The sequence below is a fragment of the Temnothorax nylanderi genome, unplaced genomic scaffold (genome assembly GCF_030848795.1).
Source record: "Temnothorax nylanderi isolate EJ_2023f unplaced genomic scaffold, tnyl_v1.0 TNYL_tig0084_pilon, whole genome shotgun sequence".
Lineage (NCBI taxonomy): Eukaryota > Metazoa > Arthropoda > Insecta > Hymenoptera > Formicidae > Temnothorax > Temnothorax nylanderi.
Window position 1 is genome coordinate 199,661 of NW_027249146.1, and position 13,871 is coordinate 213,531.

General features: G+C 39.8%; 6 protein-coding genes across 9 annotated transcripts in view; 4 read left to right on the forward strand and 2 right to left on the reverse strand.

Annotated features, from left to right (window-relative positions):
- Positions 1 to 54: 54 nt before the first annotated feature.
- Smd3 (small ribonucleoprotein particle protein SmD3) lies at positions 55 to 1,445 on the forward strand. The gene is made up of 2 exons (XM_071710028.1): positions 55 to 679; positions 1,228 to 1,445. Exons 1-2 carry the CDS (start codon positions 364 to 366, stop codon positions 1,338 to 1,340), a joined length of 429 nt encoding a protein of 142 aa, XP_071566129.1. The 5' UTR covers positions 55 to 363; the 3' UTR covers positions 1,341 to 1,445.
- A 139-nt stretch (positions 1,446 to 1,584) lies between these two features.
- Vito (nucleolar protein viriato) lies at positions 1,585 to 3,164 on the forward strand. The gene is made up of 3 exons (XM_071710024.1): positions 1,585 to 2,227; positions 2,367 to 2,472; positions 2,559 to 3,164. The coding sequence occupies exons 1-3, from the start codon at positions 2,124 to 2,126 to the stop codon at positions 3,069 to 3,071; spliced, it is 723 nt and encodes a 240-aa protein (XP_071566125.1). The 5' UTR covers positions 1,585 to 2,123; the 3' UTR covers positions 3,072 to 3,164.
- Nthl1 (Nth-like DNA glycosylase 1) lies at positions 3,096 to 5,049 on the reverse strand. Of its 2 annotated transcripts, XM_071710022.1 has the most exons (4): positions 5,005 to 5,049; positions 4,742 to 4,832; positions 4,007 to 4,666; positions 3,096 to 3,566 (listed from the first exon to the last, which is right to left on the reverse strand). In XM_071710022.1, exons 3-4 carry the CDS (start codon positions 4,637 to 4,639, stop codon positions 3,159 to 3,161), a joined length of 1,041 nt encoding a protein of 346 aa, XP_071566123.1. In that variant the 5' UTR covers positions 4,640 to 4,666; positions 4,742 to 4,832; positions 5,005 to 5,049; the 3' UTR covers positions 3,096 to 3,158. The 2 variants fall into 2 exon arrangements, with proteins under 2 accessions (XP_071566123.1, XP_071566122.1); XM_071710021.1 differs by lacking the exons at positions 4,742 to 4,832; positions 5,005 to 5,049 and having other exon boundaries at positions 4,007 to 4,735.
- Positions 5,050 to 5,119: 70 nt separating this feature from the next.
- LOC139774618 (uncharacterized) lies at positions 5,120 to 6,486 on the forward strand. The gene is made up of 2 exons (XM_071710023.1): positions 5,120 to 5,255; positions 5,334 to 6,486. The coding sequence occupies exon 2, from the start codon at positions 5,358 to 5,360 to the stop codon at positions 6,120 to 6,122; it is 765 nt and encodes a 254-aa protein (XP_071566124.1). The 5' UTR covers positions 5,120 to 5,255; positions 5,334 to 5,357; the 3' UTR covers positions 6,123 to 6,486.
- Positions 6,487 to 6,662: 176 nt separating this feature from the next.
- Positions 6,663 to 9,154, forward strand: Vnc (GNAT family N-acetyltransferase vnc). 2 transcript variants are annotated; one of them, XM_071710026.1, is made up of 2 exons: positions 6,663 to 6,824; positions 7,965 to 9,154. In XM_071710026.1, exon 2 carries the CDS (start codon positions 8,207 to 8,209, stop codon positions 8,759 to 8,761), a length of 555 nt encoding a protein of 184 aa, XP_071566127.1. In that variant the 5' UTR covers positions 6,663 to 6,824; positions 7,965 to 8,206; the 3' UTR covers positions 8,762 to 9,154. The 2 variants fall into 2 exon arrangements, with proteins under 2 accessions (XP_071566127.1, XP_071566128.1); XM_071710027.1 differs by lacking the exon at positions 6,663 to 6,824 and adding an exon at positions 7,326 to 7,462.
- A 16-nt stretch (positions 9,155 to 9,170) lies between these two features.
- P130cas (Serine_rich_CAS and FAT-like_CAS_C domain-containing protein p130CAS) overlaps positions 9,171 to 13,871 on the reverse strand; it is a 62,588-nt gene continuing 57,887 nt past the window's right edge. For both annotated transcript variants that reach the window (XM_071710020.1, XM_071710019.1), the window contains exon 9: positions 9,171 to 12,946. In XM_071710020.1, the coding sequence (XP_071566121.1) occupies positions 12,659 to 12,946 (288 nt within the window). In that variant the 3' untranslated portion in view covers positions 9,171 to 12,658. The remainder of the gene's footprint in view (positions 12,947 to 13,871) is intronic.

A 13,871-nucleotide genomic window follows, 5' to 3' on the forward strand; every position in this document is an offset into this window, starting at 1 on the left:
TGGTAAAAAAAAATTAAGATAGCCAGAAATAAAAAATAATGACAGCGTAGTTTGATCCAGATAAAGTCGGTTAACGAGACGTTTACGCAGAAATTCATCTATTTGAAGAATCCAAAAGAATTGGAAACGCAGAATTGAACGTCGATTCTTCTCGATATATCGATCGATATATTCATCAGCACTCGTTTATTACTTCACACTTCACATCCTCCACATCCTTCACACTGTTGTGGTTGCATGGGTTGTTGGTTGTTTGCGTTTTGTGAAAACGGTTTTCAAGTAACAAAGTGGAGAAATACGGTTATCGAAGAATATTCTTAACGAATTTTCGTGACGGACAAAGGTTTTCAAACGATAACCGCAATGTCGATCGGAGTTCCCATTAAAGTACTTCACGAAGCCGAGGGCCATATTATAACCTGCGAAACGAACACCGGCGAGGTGTATCGCGGTAAACTGATAGAGGCGGAGGATAATATGAATTGTCAGATGCAGAGTATCACAGTGACGTACCGGGACGGCCAGGTCGGGCAGCTGGAGAACGTGTATATCCGCGGCTCGAAAATCAGGTTTCTTATATTACCGGATATGCTGAAGAATGCACCCATGTTCAAACGACCCGGCGGCAAGGGATCAGGCACAGCCGGCAGAGGGAAATCCGCTATATTGCGAGCCCAAGGTTTGTCCGTAATACGGGATTGTTGTTCCTGTAAACGTCGTTCGAAAGAAGAAGTTGTATCCTGAAAGACATGGATAAGACATTTGTAAAAGAAAGCGAAAAAATTACTAAGATATTAGGTTGGACTTAACTTAAGTTGGACAGAAAGAATGAATAGAACTATAATTTTAATATCTGTTTTAAAAACGAATTACATTAGAATAATTAAAAAGGAAGTAATTATATGTCACTTGTCTCATTGGGAAATGATATTTATGATCAAGTTTAATGTGTACTTTTAAAAATCTGAATCACATCCAATAATCGAACTTTATTTTCTAGGATTTGAATAATATTTATAAGAAATAATATTTCATATATCGTACTTGCGAAATAATCGATCCTGACTAGTTAGTCTCGAATTTTAGAATGAATAGTTGCAGGATTTGAAATGTACTTATACATTTCTATTGTAAAGAATCGAATCTTTTGCAAGTTTAGCGATTTTCTTTTAAAATCCTTTTTAATCCTTTTTATTTGATAATTCTAATATAATAAAATGCTTTCAGCTCGTGGCAGAGGAAGAGGGCAAAATCAAAGAGGCAAGGGTACTGGTTCGGCACCTTGGCTGAATCAACAGGGTCAACCGGGTGGATCTCAACCTGGAAGAGGCAGGGGATAAATTATGTGATAGTAAACAATATTTTCTGATTATTTAAATACAGGTGTAATTTCATTCCCGTATTTTTGTATAATTTCGAAGCAATATATTTCTGCGTACACTCAACATTGTGATTTATATTTCTGATACATGTGTGATTGATAATAAATCAACTATTCCATATATACTTTCACTATTAAGAAATTACGTCTTTCTTTGAAGCCAAATTAGAATCACATAGAATCAAATAATGCTAGTTTACTATCTATAAAAAGTTAACTTGTATGAAATACTAAATCTAACTTAAATATAAAAATCTAACTTGAAATATGGGTTCCTAAAACGAATTTCCATCTTTTTTTATTTGCACTTCCAACTTTCCAATCAAAGTTTTATAAAATTGAGGTGAGAGAATCAAGATCGAATGTAGGTAACTCCTATCGACTCTGAATTGATCATTTTTATACAGAGCCATGTATTACCCTACGTTTAACTTGTACAATCTGTTTTGAAAGATTATTTTAAATTCTTTCTTTACCTTATTCGTAGGCTTTGTTTCTATATATAGGCGTCATAGAGATTAAAATAGTTTTAGTTTGGTGAATGGTGCCAAATATACCGATTGAATATTGAAATGAAATCTAAAAATTCCCTCCCCTCACCATAGTATCCATCTAGCGGCAACTTGAGTAATTAATTTTTAACAGCATGCCAAGTTACTCCTTTCGTATACACGTGTTTTTTGACATAACCAATCTCCAGGGTTCCAGTGTTTGACATAACCTATCACGGTGGGCTGCAATTATGTTTAAACAATCTCAGCCGCAATTACTTAATGTAAATAGAAAACCTAGTCAGCCGAAGAGGCGAAGGAAGATCACGCTTGTCTTCGACGAGGAAAAGCGACGGTAATTTTATCTCAGGAAGTCTACTTCTACTTCAGGAAGATACTTCTTCGTGTAGTTAACACACTAATTTATATTCACGTGTTCATGCGTTCAATTATATTCACAAATTTTCTATTTATAAAAGTTTTTATATTTACAGAGAATTTTTAGGAGGATTTCGTAAGAGGAAGCTAGAGCGGAAAAGGAAGGCTCAGGAGCAGTTGCAGCAACAACTGAAAGAGGAACGAAAGAAAATTAAACAAGAAGTGAGTCATGCTTTAATTTGGAGATATCGAGACATTTCTCAAAGAATTAGAGAAAGCACGATGATATATATATTTCTTTTTTTCAGGCGCGAGAACGTTACAAGAAATCATTGTCGCATCATGTTGTCCCAGAGCTGGAAGAATTGTTATCTCGACAAGAATACGATCTCGAAGGTCATACAGTTAGTATTTTAGAGTTGAACGTTGCGGATCTCGCAGAAGGAAGCAAGTGGATAGGTGAAAACAAAATTACAGAAGAAACAGAAGAGCAAGATGACGACCAGTGTAGCGATGTCGACGACGACGACGATGAGATTGTGGGAATGTCGTTACAAAAGAAACGTAAGAAACAAGCGCAGCAAAACTCTAAATCCGATAGCTGTGAGATAAAATCTGCGAAAGAACTGAAACAAGAAGTTAAGAAAGCAGCGCTGAAACGAATAAAAAAGAGTAAAGCGTTTCAACAAAAGCAGAGACTGGAACAGCAGAAAAACAAAAAGCAAAGTAGACAAAAGTTGCACAAAGCCCAGAAGCTAGCGCAAAAACGTGGCACTAAAAAGGGGACTAAAACGAGGAGTAAAAAGAAATCCGGACGTTAGGATATTTGACAAATTTACTGCACAAACTCTAAATAAATATATTTTGTAACTTTGTGAACATTGTGTACATATATAAACATGCGTTTATCACTTCTTCGTCTTTTCACCGCTTTTTGAGGCATACGGACAGATATCCTTGTTGAGACATTCCGAACACTTGGGAAATCGAGGTAGACAAGTTTCTTGACCAAATCCCACGAGGAGATGATTCACTTCGCTCCACAAAGGTTTAGGAAGCCAATCCTCCAACTCATTTCTCGTTTCCTCCGGCGTCTTGGTTGGTTTCCTCACCCATTTCAATCTGTTGCAAATCCTGTGAACATGTGTATCCACGCCGATGCCGGACACCTCTCCCCATGCAACTCGCATGCATAGGTGAGCCATTTTAGGGCCTACCCCTGGCAGCTCGCACAATTCTTTTACTGTTTTTGGTATGTCACCACCGTATTTATCTAGAAGGATTGTTGACGTCCTTTTTATATACTGTACCTTTTTCTACAAAATAAAAAAATTACATTTTTAAATATAAAAAATTACTTTTAAATCTAAAAAGATTGAAGTGTACACAATTACATATTACTTAACGACTCAATTATTATGAATTAAAAACAAAGGTTTATAATATAATGGATAAACGGATTTGTATCATTTACAGAATCAATTCTACTTTCATATGCTAAGAAATTAAAAATGAGTTAAAAATTTATATAGAAGGAAAATTATAGGCTTATAATATAATTGATAAATGGATTTGTATTATTTACAGAATTATTCTACTTTCATATGCCAAGAAATCAAAAATGAATTAAAAATTAGTAAAAGGAAAAAGGATTCATATTATTTACAAAATTATTCTACTTTTATGTGCTAAGAAATTTAAAGTGAAAGTTAAATTCTAATAACGTTTTGTAAATAAATAAAGCACTGGTCTTTACTTTCCAAAATCCAACTGGATGTATAAGTCTGCCTAGAACATCGTCGGGAGTAGCTACTATTATATCCGGCTTACAACCGTAAGTGTTCAGACGCTGCATAGCAGCGAACGTGACCTGATCCTTGGTCTGACTGCTCAGCATCAGAGCTACTAACGATTGATATCTAAACATCGTGGGACTGGCGTTACGATCCGTACACTTGTGGCAACCCATTGTGTCAACTGGAGCTGTCTCATCCTTCCTCATCTCTTTAATGTTTTCAAGCACAGTCTCCCAGTTCGGTGGCATCCATTGCTTTTCATCCTTGATATCCTTTAGGTCTGTCGATTGCTTCACATTCTCGTTTTCGACCTCACGTTCTTCAACTTTAACGTCCGCTACGTATGTTGACACCTCCGCATCTTCGCTTTTTACCACAACTGGCGTAACGTTGGGCTCTTTGGCGTTCGTTTCATCATCCTTCATAGCTTCATGCTCGATCTTGATCGGCGTACGTTTCTTCCTCGCCGATCTCTTCTCGCCGGCGAAGTAGGGCGACGTTTTCTCCGAGGAGTCCGCGTCGACGAGGGTCGTTTTGCCCGAACGTAAAGTTCTCGACGCCGCGAGACCGGCCAGCTTCAACCGTTTGTTCATCTTATCACGTGAGACACGTTATGGGAGCTGTCGAATTAATTTCTATAAGTAGATAACGAGAAGAACGTTCGTACTACCTGCGCCATTCGAAATTGACATAACCATTCCCGCTCGCGCTGGCCAGTCGAGGTTAGAACGAGGACAGTTGTTCGTTCGGCGTTCCTTGCAGCTGCACCGTGCTCAGCTGTTTGCACTTAAAACGAGATGGACACAAAATTAGATGGAGAGGAAAATTGAAGAGAAAAGGAAAGAAGAATTGAAAGCGCAAAGTCTTCTATTACAAGGAACAGATTTTAGACGAAGCGATAGGTAGTGCCATAACCAACAAAAAAGTTATTTCCATTTATATTAATTTCCAAGCTTACAGAATTAATTTCTGAATTAAGGTACATCCTGTTTATTGCTGGATTGAAATCATTTGCGTTTATTCGCAAGCAAATCGAAAGCAACTCGACCCATCACGATTCGTGAAACATTCCAGCAATATTGCTGGAATCTGGATTGCGCTGTACGGGACTGGATTTCACTGGATTCGTCTGAAGTTGGCAGCATTCGCCAAACGAAACGTCAATATAACCTAACAAAAAGCCAAGTTGATCTGACGTCGACCTTCGAGGTTTGGAATACGTGATATTTAATGCTTAATTCATTATTTCGAAGAAACACGATAAATATGTCAAATAAATGATTGTAGCGAGGAGCGTCACGACTCTTGAAAATGCATACGTCCGCTAATTTTATCCTACGCGGCGGTGACGCAGCGTTTGCCAACAGGCAGCGATTGTTGTTCGATCAGCTGTCCGTCGCGGAAAGCAAATGCAACAAACATGACAAGTCCGAGGCGGACGAGGAGGCGGAGATGCAGGTGGTCGAACGCGAGAAGAGGCCAGCCCCGAGCGACGACCGGAGGCAGAAGAGAGAGACGAAGAGATTTCGCGGCAGGGAGAGTATCTTCAAGCGTCCCGAGGGTCCGGCGCCGCGCGCCACTTTCAGAAACATTCCGGACTATCACAGAAACCCGCACAAGTGGGTCAGGTACAGCCTGGACGACGTGTCCAGCGAGGACATGACGGAGCGCAGCAACACGCAGGCCGCGATGTCGTTCCTGAGGGAATTGAAGGCGCGCAAGAGAAAGGAGGATATTGACGAACGCGAGGACGAGGAGATGGACGTCGAGCCCCGCGAATCGAGCGCGCGAGGTTCCACGGAGACGCGGTTCAAGTCCAAGAAACGTACGTCGTCGCAGATCGCGTTCAGAAAGCCACAGACGAAGGAGACGACGGATGATACTGGCGCGACAATCGCAGAGCCGGACGGGAAACCTGTATTCAGAAGCAGTAAGATTATCCTGCCGGAATACGTGATCGGGGAGAGGCCGAAGAGGACCACGCGTAAACAGAATCGGCCGGTGGTTAAGGTCGACCGCTCGAAGGAACTTAGATTAGACCATTTGCAAGAGCCGGATGAGGAGGAAGATGACTGAGGCCGAATGTACAGTGTATAAAATTATTATTCTACACAAGTAAGAGAGCGATCATGGATAATCATGGATATTCCCTTGATAGGAAAATCACAGGGATTCATAAATTTTGTAGGCATGTATAAATACGTGAAGAGGGGTGCTTCTTATTAATCTCGTATTTATACAATATTTAGTACAAATAAGATTACATACTATACACTGCAAGTAAGGAACAAAATTCCCTCAATAATGTGACATCTGTGTAATTATAGTAATTAAGCATATAATTATCTTACATTTGAAGATATCGACGTGTCTAATTATTTTATGTACTTTCTGTGTAATGTAAAAAAGGAAATAGATGTATATTTAGTTAACACATCAATATTATTGCTTTAAACAATATTTTTTTTATCATTCCTCATTCATTGCAACGTTAAAAATCGGATGGGTTTCTTCAACAACCGAGATGCCTTCTATATTACGTATATTTTATTTCAAGTGCAGAAGGTGCAACAGGTGCACTTGCTCCGACACCAAAAACAGTCGCAGTCGCAAACAAACGGCCATTATTTGCTACTCCGAGTGCACGTCGTGTGGCGTTAGGTTAGGTTAGGTGCGCTCGCTCGCTTCCGCGGGACCGTTCGCCGGCGGGAAGAAATTGGAGAGACTCGCGGAGGTTATGTCACCTGGGGCGACCGTCTGAGCTGCGTCGTGACCTCGGTAAGTGCCGTTCGCGCGAACGCCGACGTAATCGGCACCCGGGCGGCGTAGCGCGCTTTTGCGGGCGGGGAAAGGGGGGGGGGGGCGACAGCCATAACCTGTACGCGTGCACCTGTGTCGTTTTGATTTTCAAAATGGCGTGCCGAGTGTGAGAGGCAGGGCGAGGACTCGCCGCGCCTCGTCGTCGTCGTCGTCGTCGCGACATCCGGTGTTACCCTGCCGTCGGGTCGCGAGAGCACGTGCGTACATACGGTGCCGCTCGTGCGCGAAGTTGCCCCCCTCGTGAGAGACGTTATGCCATCGCACGCGCGCAGGACGTAGGGAAAGTCTTTTCTTCCACGTTTCTTTTCCTTTTCTTCTTATTTTTTTCTCTCTACCCTTCTGTTTCTTTTCGTTCCTTGATGGAGATCCCGATGGAGATCTCGATGGAAATCTTCCTGACGGCGTTCTCCGTGATATTCAGTCTATTAATAGTGTTCCTCCTTGTTGTGATAGGTAAGCACACGTATCAGGGCGCTGGTGCCCTAGTCACGACGTCCCGACGTAATTACGTCATCAGGGGGAAAAATAAAAACACGCGGATTCGGCAGACACACACGAGTTTCTTGTTTTGTGCGCTAAGCGCAGATTGCGTGCTGGTAACTGTAAATGCGAATCGTGATCTTTAGACACCTAACTGCGTTCTAGTAGTTTCTAAATTTAGTGCGACACTCATACATAGTGCTCACATTGTTTTTGTATGTCATCATGCAGTATCGTTATCGCACAGTGATAAGCATATTTTTTGCATTATGTCATTTACATTGTTTCCTTGAGTGGCGATAAAGAGCTTGCTATAGTATATTCAAGCACTAAATTATAGAATTTGATACATATATATGAAATTTATAATTCAAGCTGAAAGTTTGAAGTACATTTATGCCATTAAAATGTTTAAATTGCTTACTTTATTAACAATAAGATAGAGTGAGCAAGAGATAAGCGTTTCAATTATGTAAATTATATTTCAAGATCTCTTAGCTTGAATTATAAAACTTACTGAATATATAATTATTGAAATCATGCATGTTTTATTTTGTTTTGTTTTTGCCTTATTACATACCATACATATAATATTCACACGATGATTTGTTTCAACAGGTTGGTACTTAGTCTGGACGTTCTTCCTATCACGATTCCGCTTCGTCAGAGAATTAACTGGGAATGGAATGAGTGAATCGTCGTCGGTTAACGATTTGAAGAACGGTCGCGCACGCATAAAGAAACTTCGCCGTGATTAAATACAATATATTGGAGCTCTAATAACCATAATAACGAACGCAATAATTGTATAAAGCAAAATTGAATCTTGGATATCACGCGATAGAATATATCCGACCAAAATGTCTGTAAACATACGTTGTGCGACTACGGAAGACCTGCTGAATATACAGCATTGCAATTTGCAGTGCTTACCTGAGAATTACCAAATGAAATATTATCTGTACCACGCTCTCTCGTGGCCGCAGCTGAGTTACGTAGCAGAGGACGAGAAAGGAAGGATAGTGGGATACGTGCTCGCCAAAATGGAGGAGGACTGCGAGGACAATCCCCACGGACATATTACCAGTCTGGCTGTAAAGCGCTCGCACAGAAGGCTGGGCATCGCGCAAAAGTTGATGAATCAGGCCTCTCGGGCGATGGTGGAGTGCTTCGGAGCGAAATACGTTTCACTGCACGTGCGTAGAAGTAATCGTGCGGCTCTCAATTTGTACACGAGCAGCTTGCAGTTCGAGGTGTCGGAGGTAGAGCCAAAATATTATGCGGATGGCGAAGATGCTTATGCTATGAAGCGAGATCTTACCAGCTTCCATCACGAGAAGGCTCTTAGAGACAGAGCGCACAAGGAGGGCAATGTTCACACACATTTAGGTAGATGCTGCGGCGATCACTCTTAGTCCATTAATCACCGCTGCTGACGAGACAGGATTGGATTCTTAAGTCACTCATTCGATGATGCAAATCTGAGAAGAAACCCGCTGCATGTCTTTTGCCAAGAAATGACGAGATGACGTCCGAGACTACGTGTCTGGGATTAATTAAAACTGATTATGAATACTTTGTTATTTCTTGCATGGGGCAAGAGCTTCTACTTATCAAAGTTTGACCTGGTACACTAGTAAAAATATTTTATATGCGACTGGAGGATACTTGTTAAAGTTTGCACGATAAGGAGTAAGATTGAACTTTGGGACTGTTGTATTTTTCAGTTCACACAATGCGCAATGTAATTAAAACTTATAAATTGACTTATAAATATGTAAGAAATAAAGGATTCTGGAAAAGGGCAATCCACTCGATCTTGACTTTTTTTTTCATCATAACTTTATTGAATGACTGCAACTGTAATTCATATGTAACGCGCCAGTATGCAATATTAATTGTTCAGGGCGTTGTCAAGCGTGTTGTTAAAAAGTATGGTAGAAAAAAATATTTTACAGCACTGAAATGGGCTCAATTTATACAGTTCCTACTTACACTTTAAAGTCGAATCTATGAATATTTGTCTCGATAGATATTTTTTTCCTCAAATACTTTGTCTTTTTCAATGTATTTTGGCTTAAAAATTATTTTTGACATTGCACGATATTCAAATAAGTTTACTCCACTAATGCATCTCGGATGTACTATTATGTTTGTGTATACATACTCCATTTCTGTAATAGGAATAATTATATTATGTATATATATATATATATAATATGTATAAATATATCTATGTACAAATAAGGTGTTCTTAAGGTAACATAATTATTTAGTTTGTAACGCATCTCGACTTTGCAAACAGCACAAAGGAGTCTTCAATGATAAAACGCAGGAATTGTCCTTGCGCGATTATACCGAAAACATATGATTTAAAGCGTCATTATGATAAACCAATTTTCGATGTGTGATCAACGTTCCTTTAAGGAATCATCGCGCGCGCTACATCGAGAGTTTTCGTTTCTAATTTCTCTTTATCTATAATCTTGTAATAGCTGCTCTCGGATATGTAGCTCGTAAGTTTATAGTAATACCGTTACGTATACATTTACGAGTGACCGCGAGGATGATTCACAACTATCGCGAAAAGATCATCCAGGTACAATGTATAAAAGGGGAAATCAGGGAAATGATGAGCTGATGCTCGCGTGGATAGCGACGTTCATCAACCGGCGTTTTACAAAAAGGAGAAACCATTCCACTTAATGCTACAACACATATTTGAATACGATGATTCAACGCGGATGATAAGCACCTATCGATTCGACTATCATATAAATTTCTAAATATACAATTCTATCTATCTATATATGTATAACTGCCTGCCATATGCATTATAATTACAAAAACGCTTCAATAAATTATAATACAAGTCTCGTAAACGAGGTTCGTGTATCATCGCTTCTCCATGCGCGATATGCTTGGGTATATAGTCTCTAAAAAAAAAATAATAATAATAAATGTAAGATAAATGTAAGTCGCCTTCAAAGTCGCTTCGTCTCCGTTACACACAGTAAATCACATTAGTTAATCTAAATAAAATAAAAGAATCGAAAGAGAGATAAACTCCCATGAAACAAGGGAAATTCTAGATGCTCGTTAAAGCTGCAACAAAAACAGCCGGTCACATCTTAATACGCGGCTTCTTAATAACGTGCGTAATTCACACTTACAATTATATCTCCGTTGTTTAAACGAGGCGCGGTGAAACTCTAAGATACAAAGTTGGGTGGTTCCGCGTGTTGAGCGAGTGCTACAGTCAGCGAGCTATTTTTAAGTACACTTTCGCACGTGGAGAATGCCGTTAGAACAAGTGCGCCGCAAATTAGCGGATGGATCGTATACATACTTTTGGCCTCGACAGGCGTGAGCTTGAAGATAGCTGTAATCCCGGATCTTAACGTGAAGTTCGGTTTTGCCTCAGTCCTTAAGATTAATTTTGATGTAAAAAAAAAGTTTCGATGATTGTATAATTAAAAAGTAATTCTATGATTGATCTATATAAATAGAAATGCAAAAGATAACCCAGGAGATAAAACGAAAATTCTGAATGCGATATTCTTTAAACATTTGCGTTGTCGGTGTCAGTCTGCCACAGGATCTGCTAGATCTAATAAAAACATTCGTTCGTTCGCTCTATAGAAAAGGCGTTATTGGTCTCGTTGTGCAAAAAGATTCGCGAATATGCGAGTAGTTGCCGTGGAAATTTTTGCGCGTTAGCAGTTTACAAATTCGATCCGCCGCTGATTGCGGTTCACGGTGTGTGCGCTCGTGACAAATTCACCGTTATGGAAGAGCCTGGTAAAAAGGCCTGGGCGCTCGAAAAAGTCGTAACCCGGCGGTAAAAGCTTCGTATAAAATTCATTTAAAATTGTCTTCCAAAAAAACTGTCCGCAACAAGTAATAATTTAGCCTTCGCGGGGTATCCCCAAAAAGGTGTACTTCCCGCATAGAAGTCTGCGTTGAATTTTCTTGGTGCCAATTTTCCGACATACGATCGAGTTACAAAAAACAGAAACGCGGTTGTTCCTCAATTCGACATTCGGTATTCATATCGGTCTTTTGCCGTCAAGTAAAAGCAGCGGTGTGTGACTCTTCACTACAGGGAAACACTTCAAACCCGTCATTAAAATTGCTAATCACCGAGATTTCAGCAATATCAGTTAACTGTAATCGCAATTTGAGTTGTTGCCTTTTTATTCTAATTTCCTTCGAAAGAACGAGGAATCCGCGAAATTAGAATTACAGTTAACCGATGTCGATGAAAAACCGGTTCTAAAAGAGAGATATGAATACATGCTGTCTAGTCGCGTGTGTGTATGTTCTACTGTATACATACATCTATAAAACTACTAACACGTTTAGCTGCATACGTCGTCGGCGTATATCCGAAATAGACTTTGCGACGTGGCAAGATAATCCGGATGCTTACCAGGTCGCAAATTCGCGAAAGTGTCATTTCGGAAGTGCCTTTACTCGTGCCAGAAAGCTATTGGCCTCGTTATACTCCATTTCACAGATCTACCTGAACGTCTAATTGAACGGCTACATATATTTCCTATGAAAGATTATAATGCTTATATTCTCGAGTACATTACAAAGACACTCGTCCCAGGGTTGTGGTTTTCTTCGTTTCTTACAATCTATACCGGAGCTTTGGCAGTAGCAGGTTCCTATTTTTAGGCCACGGATTTTCTTTATAATGAAGTGGGATAATAGCTGCACGGGACGCACTAAAAGTGCGCGGATATCCGAACATGTTTTTATCTTCGTGAAGCGTACACGGATCATGTTTGATTATCTCGCCATTTAATGTCGAAAGTACTGTCAGGATAAGCAAAACTCTTTTGCGCTAGTACTTGCTCTTTCCGAAAAAAATAAGAGGCGCATTTAGTACTATTGTATTTCTATTCATAAGTGGCTGAGCCATCAATGATACGCATCTCTCACAGATAACGCTTGAAGGACCACATTCATGAGAAATTCCTGAGATATTTTTGATCCACTTTCATACAAGAAAGAATATTTTTTTTTCGTCAACGCGTTGAAGATTCTTAACGATGTTCCTTTAAAACCTCGACGAAAAAAAGAAAAAAACGCGGAGAACAGATTCAGCATGATCCTTCGAGCATTATCTTCAAATTATCAACGCGATTGGCAACAAGCTTCAAATCGCGGGGATAAATCCAGAAATGCGTTTGAATCTTCTACAGTCTCGAAGTTTCTCCATTAAGGAGAAAAAATCTATCGAAGACTGCATCTCAGTTGAAGGAACTTGTGGTTTTGCGATCGCGCCGTGACGAAGATTCTTCTCAGGGCTGTTGAGCGGCGTGTATCATGGCGACCTTGAGATCCTTGGCCAGGTGTGAGACGTCGACGACGCTGTCGACCATCTCCTGGACCGCGGTAACGCTCGGGAAGAACTGGGCGGCCTGCTTCGTCTTCTGCACCGTCTGTGCGAGCGCCTCGTTCAAGGCGTTTGCACATTGTAGCACGCGCGTTCGCACGTCGTTGCGCGTCACGTTCCGGTGCACCGTGTCGCCGATATGCACTAGCCGATGCGCACTCAGCACAACGAATTTGCCGTGAGCTAGGAAAACCTGTAACAATTTCATCATGACATAGCATGTTTCAAACAGATCCTTCTTGCAATTCATCTCGATAATAAACAAAAAAGAAATTAAAAACTATTTGAAGAATGAATGATTTGAATAAATGATTATTTGAATATGACAAACAGATATTCCTTTGTTTTAAATTCCTTTATTAATTTAATTTTATTACCGAAAGTTTGTGAAAATCATGAAGGCAATGCTTGGACAAATCATGAAGGGATTAACGGTTAGTAAATACTGTTTTTGTTTTATACATTTTTATACGTTATGTATCTGAGACAGTTGTATATTTTACTATTTTGTTTATCATATCTTTGATATATTCTAAGGTTCAAGCATTATTTTCTAACTCTGTAGCTTCGTTCCCTACATTTTACACAATGTATACTTTACTAACTACTTATCTTTAACTCCGATGCCGGTTGCGTGCAATGCACTTGCGAAGGAAAAGAGGTCATCGTGAAAAAATAATGGAAATATGCACTTGAGTGCTAAAGGCACTCTGTCACACAATAGCACCGCCGATATCTACAGTTGTATCATTCTTATCGAGACTGTTGACCCATATGCACATGTACTTAAAGGTGTCTCGTGATATGAAGAAGTGCAATGTTCAAACCAAATGTGAAAAGGTGGGAGAAAATTTTTACTGAATTCTGGAATGATTGCAATAGATCTAATCAACTTTTGTTGAGAGAAGACAACGATGAAGCGACGCCTTAACTGATATTATCGATCAACAAATGTCTTTCGATGCGTTAACTTGTATGAAATAATTTATAGCATTATGACAAGTGTCTTCGAAGAGGAGAACGATTGCAGAAAATTCAAATCTCTATTTTTATCGAGACGAGAATGACACCGTTTGTTACTTTAGCTAACAATCAACGTATAGCTCGATGTCTATATA

What these genes read in the sequence shown, in the direction of transcription:
- Vito (XM_071710024.1), top strand. Translation starts at nt 2,124, where the DNA reads ATGTTTAAACAATCTCAGCCGCAATTACTTAATGTAAATAGAAAACCT. An exon ending in TTCGACGAGGAAAAGCGACG is followed by an intron (nt 2,228 to 2,366) that starts GTAATTTTATCT and finishes TTATATTTACAG; the next exon opens with AGAATTTTTAGGAGGATTTC. An exon ending in GAAAGAAAATTAAACAAGAA is followed by an intron (nt 2,473 to 2,558) that starts GTGAGTCATGCT and finishes TCTTTTTTTCAG; the next exon opens with GCGCGAGAACGTTACAAGAA.
- Vnc (XM_071710026.1), top strand. Translation starts at nt 8,207, where the DNA reads ATGTCTGTAAACATACGTTGTGCGACTACGGAAGACCTGCTGAATATA.
- LOC139774618 (XM_071710023.1), top strand. Translation starts at nt 5,358, where the DNA reads ATGCATACGTCCGCTAATTTTATCCTACGCGGCGGTGACGCAGCGTTT.
- Nthl1 (XM_071710022.1), bottom strand. Translation starts at nt 4,639, where the DNA reads ATGAACAAACGGTTGAAGCTGGCCGGTCTCGCGGCGTCGAGAACTTTA. An exon ending in ATCCAGTTGGATTTTGGAAA is followed by an intron (nt 3,567 to 4,006) that starts GTAAAGACCAGT and finishes TTTATTTTGTAG; the next exon opens with AAAAAGGTACAGTATATAAA.
- Smd3 (XM_071710028.1), top strand. Translation starts at nt 364, where the DNA reads ATGTCGATCGGAGTTCCCATTAAAGTACTTCACGAAGCCGAGGGCCAT. An exon ending in CGCTATATTGCGAGCCCAAG is followed by an intron (nt 680 to 1,227) that starts GTTTGTCCGTAA and finishes AAATGCTTTCAG; the next exon opens with CTCGTGGCAGAGGAAGAGGG.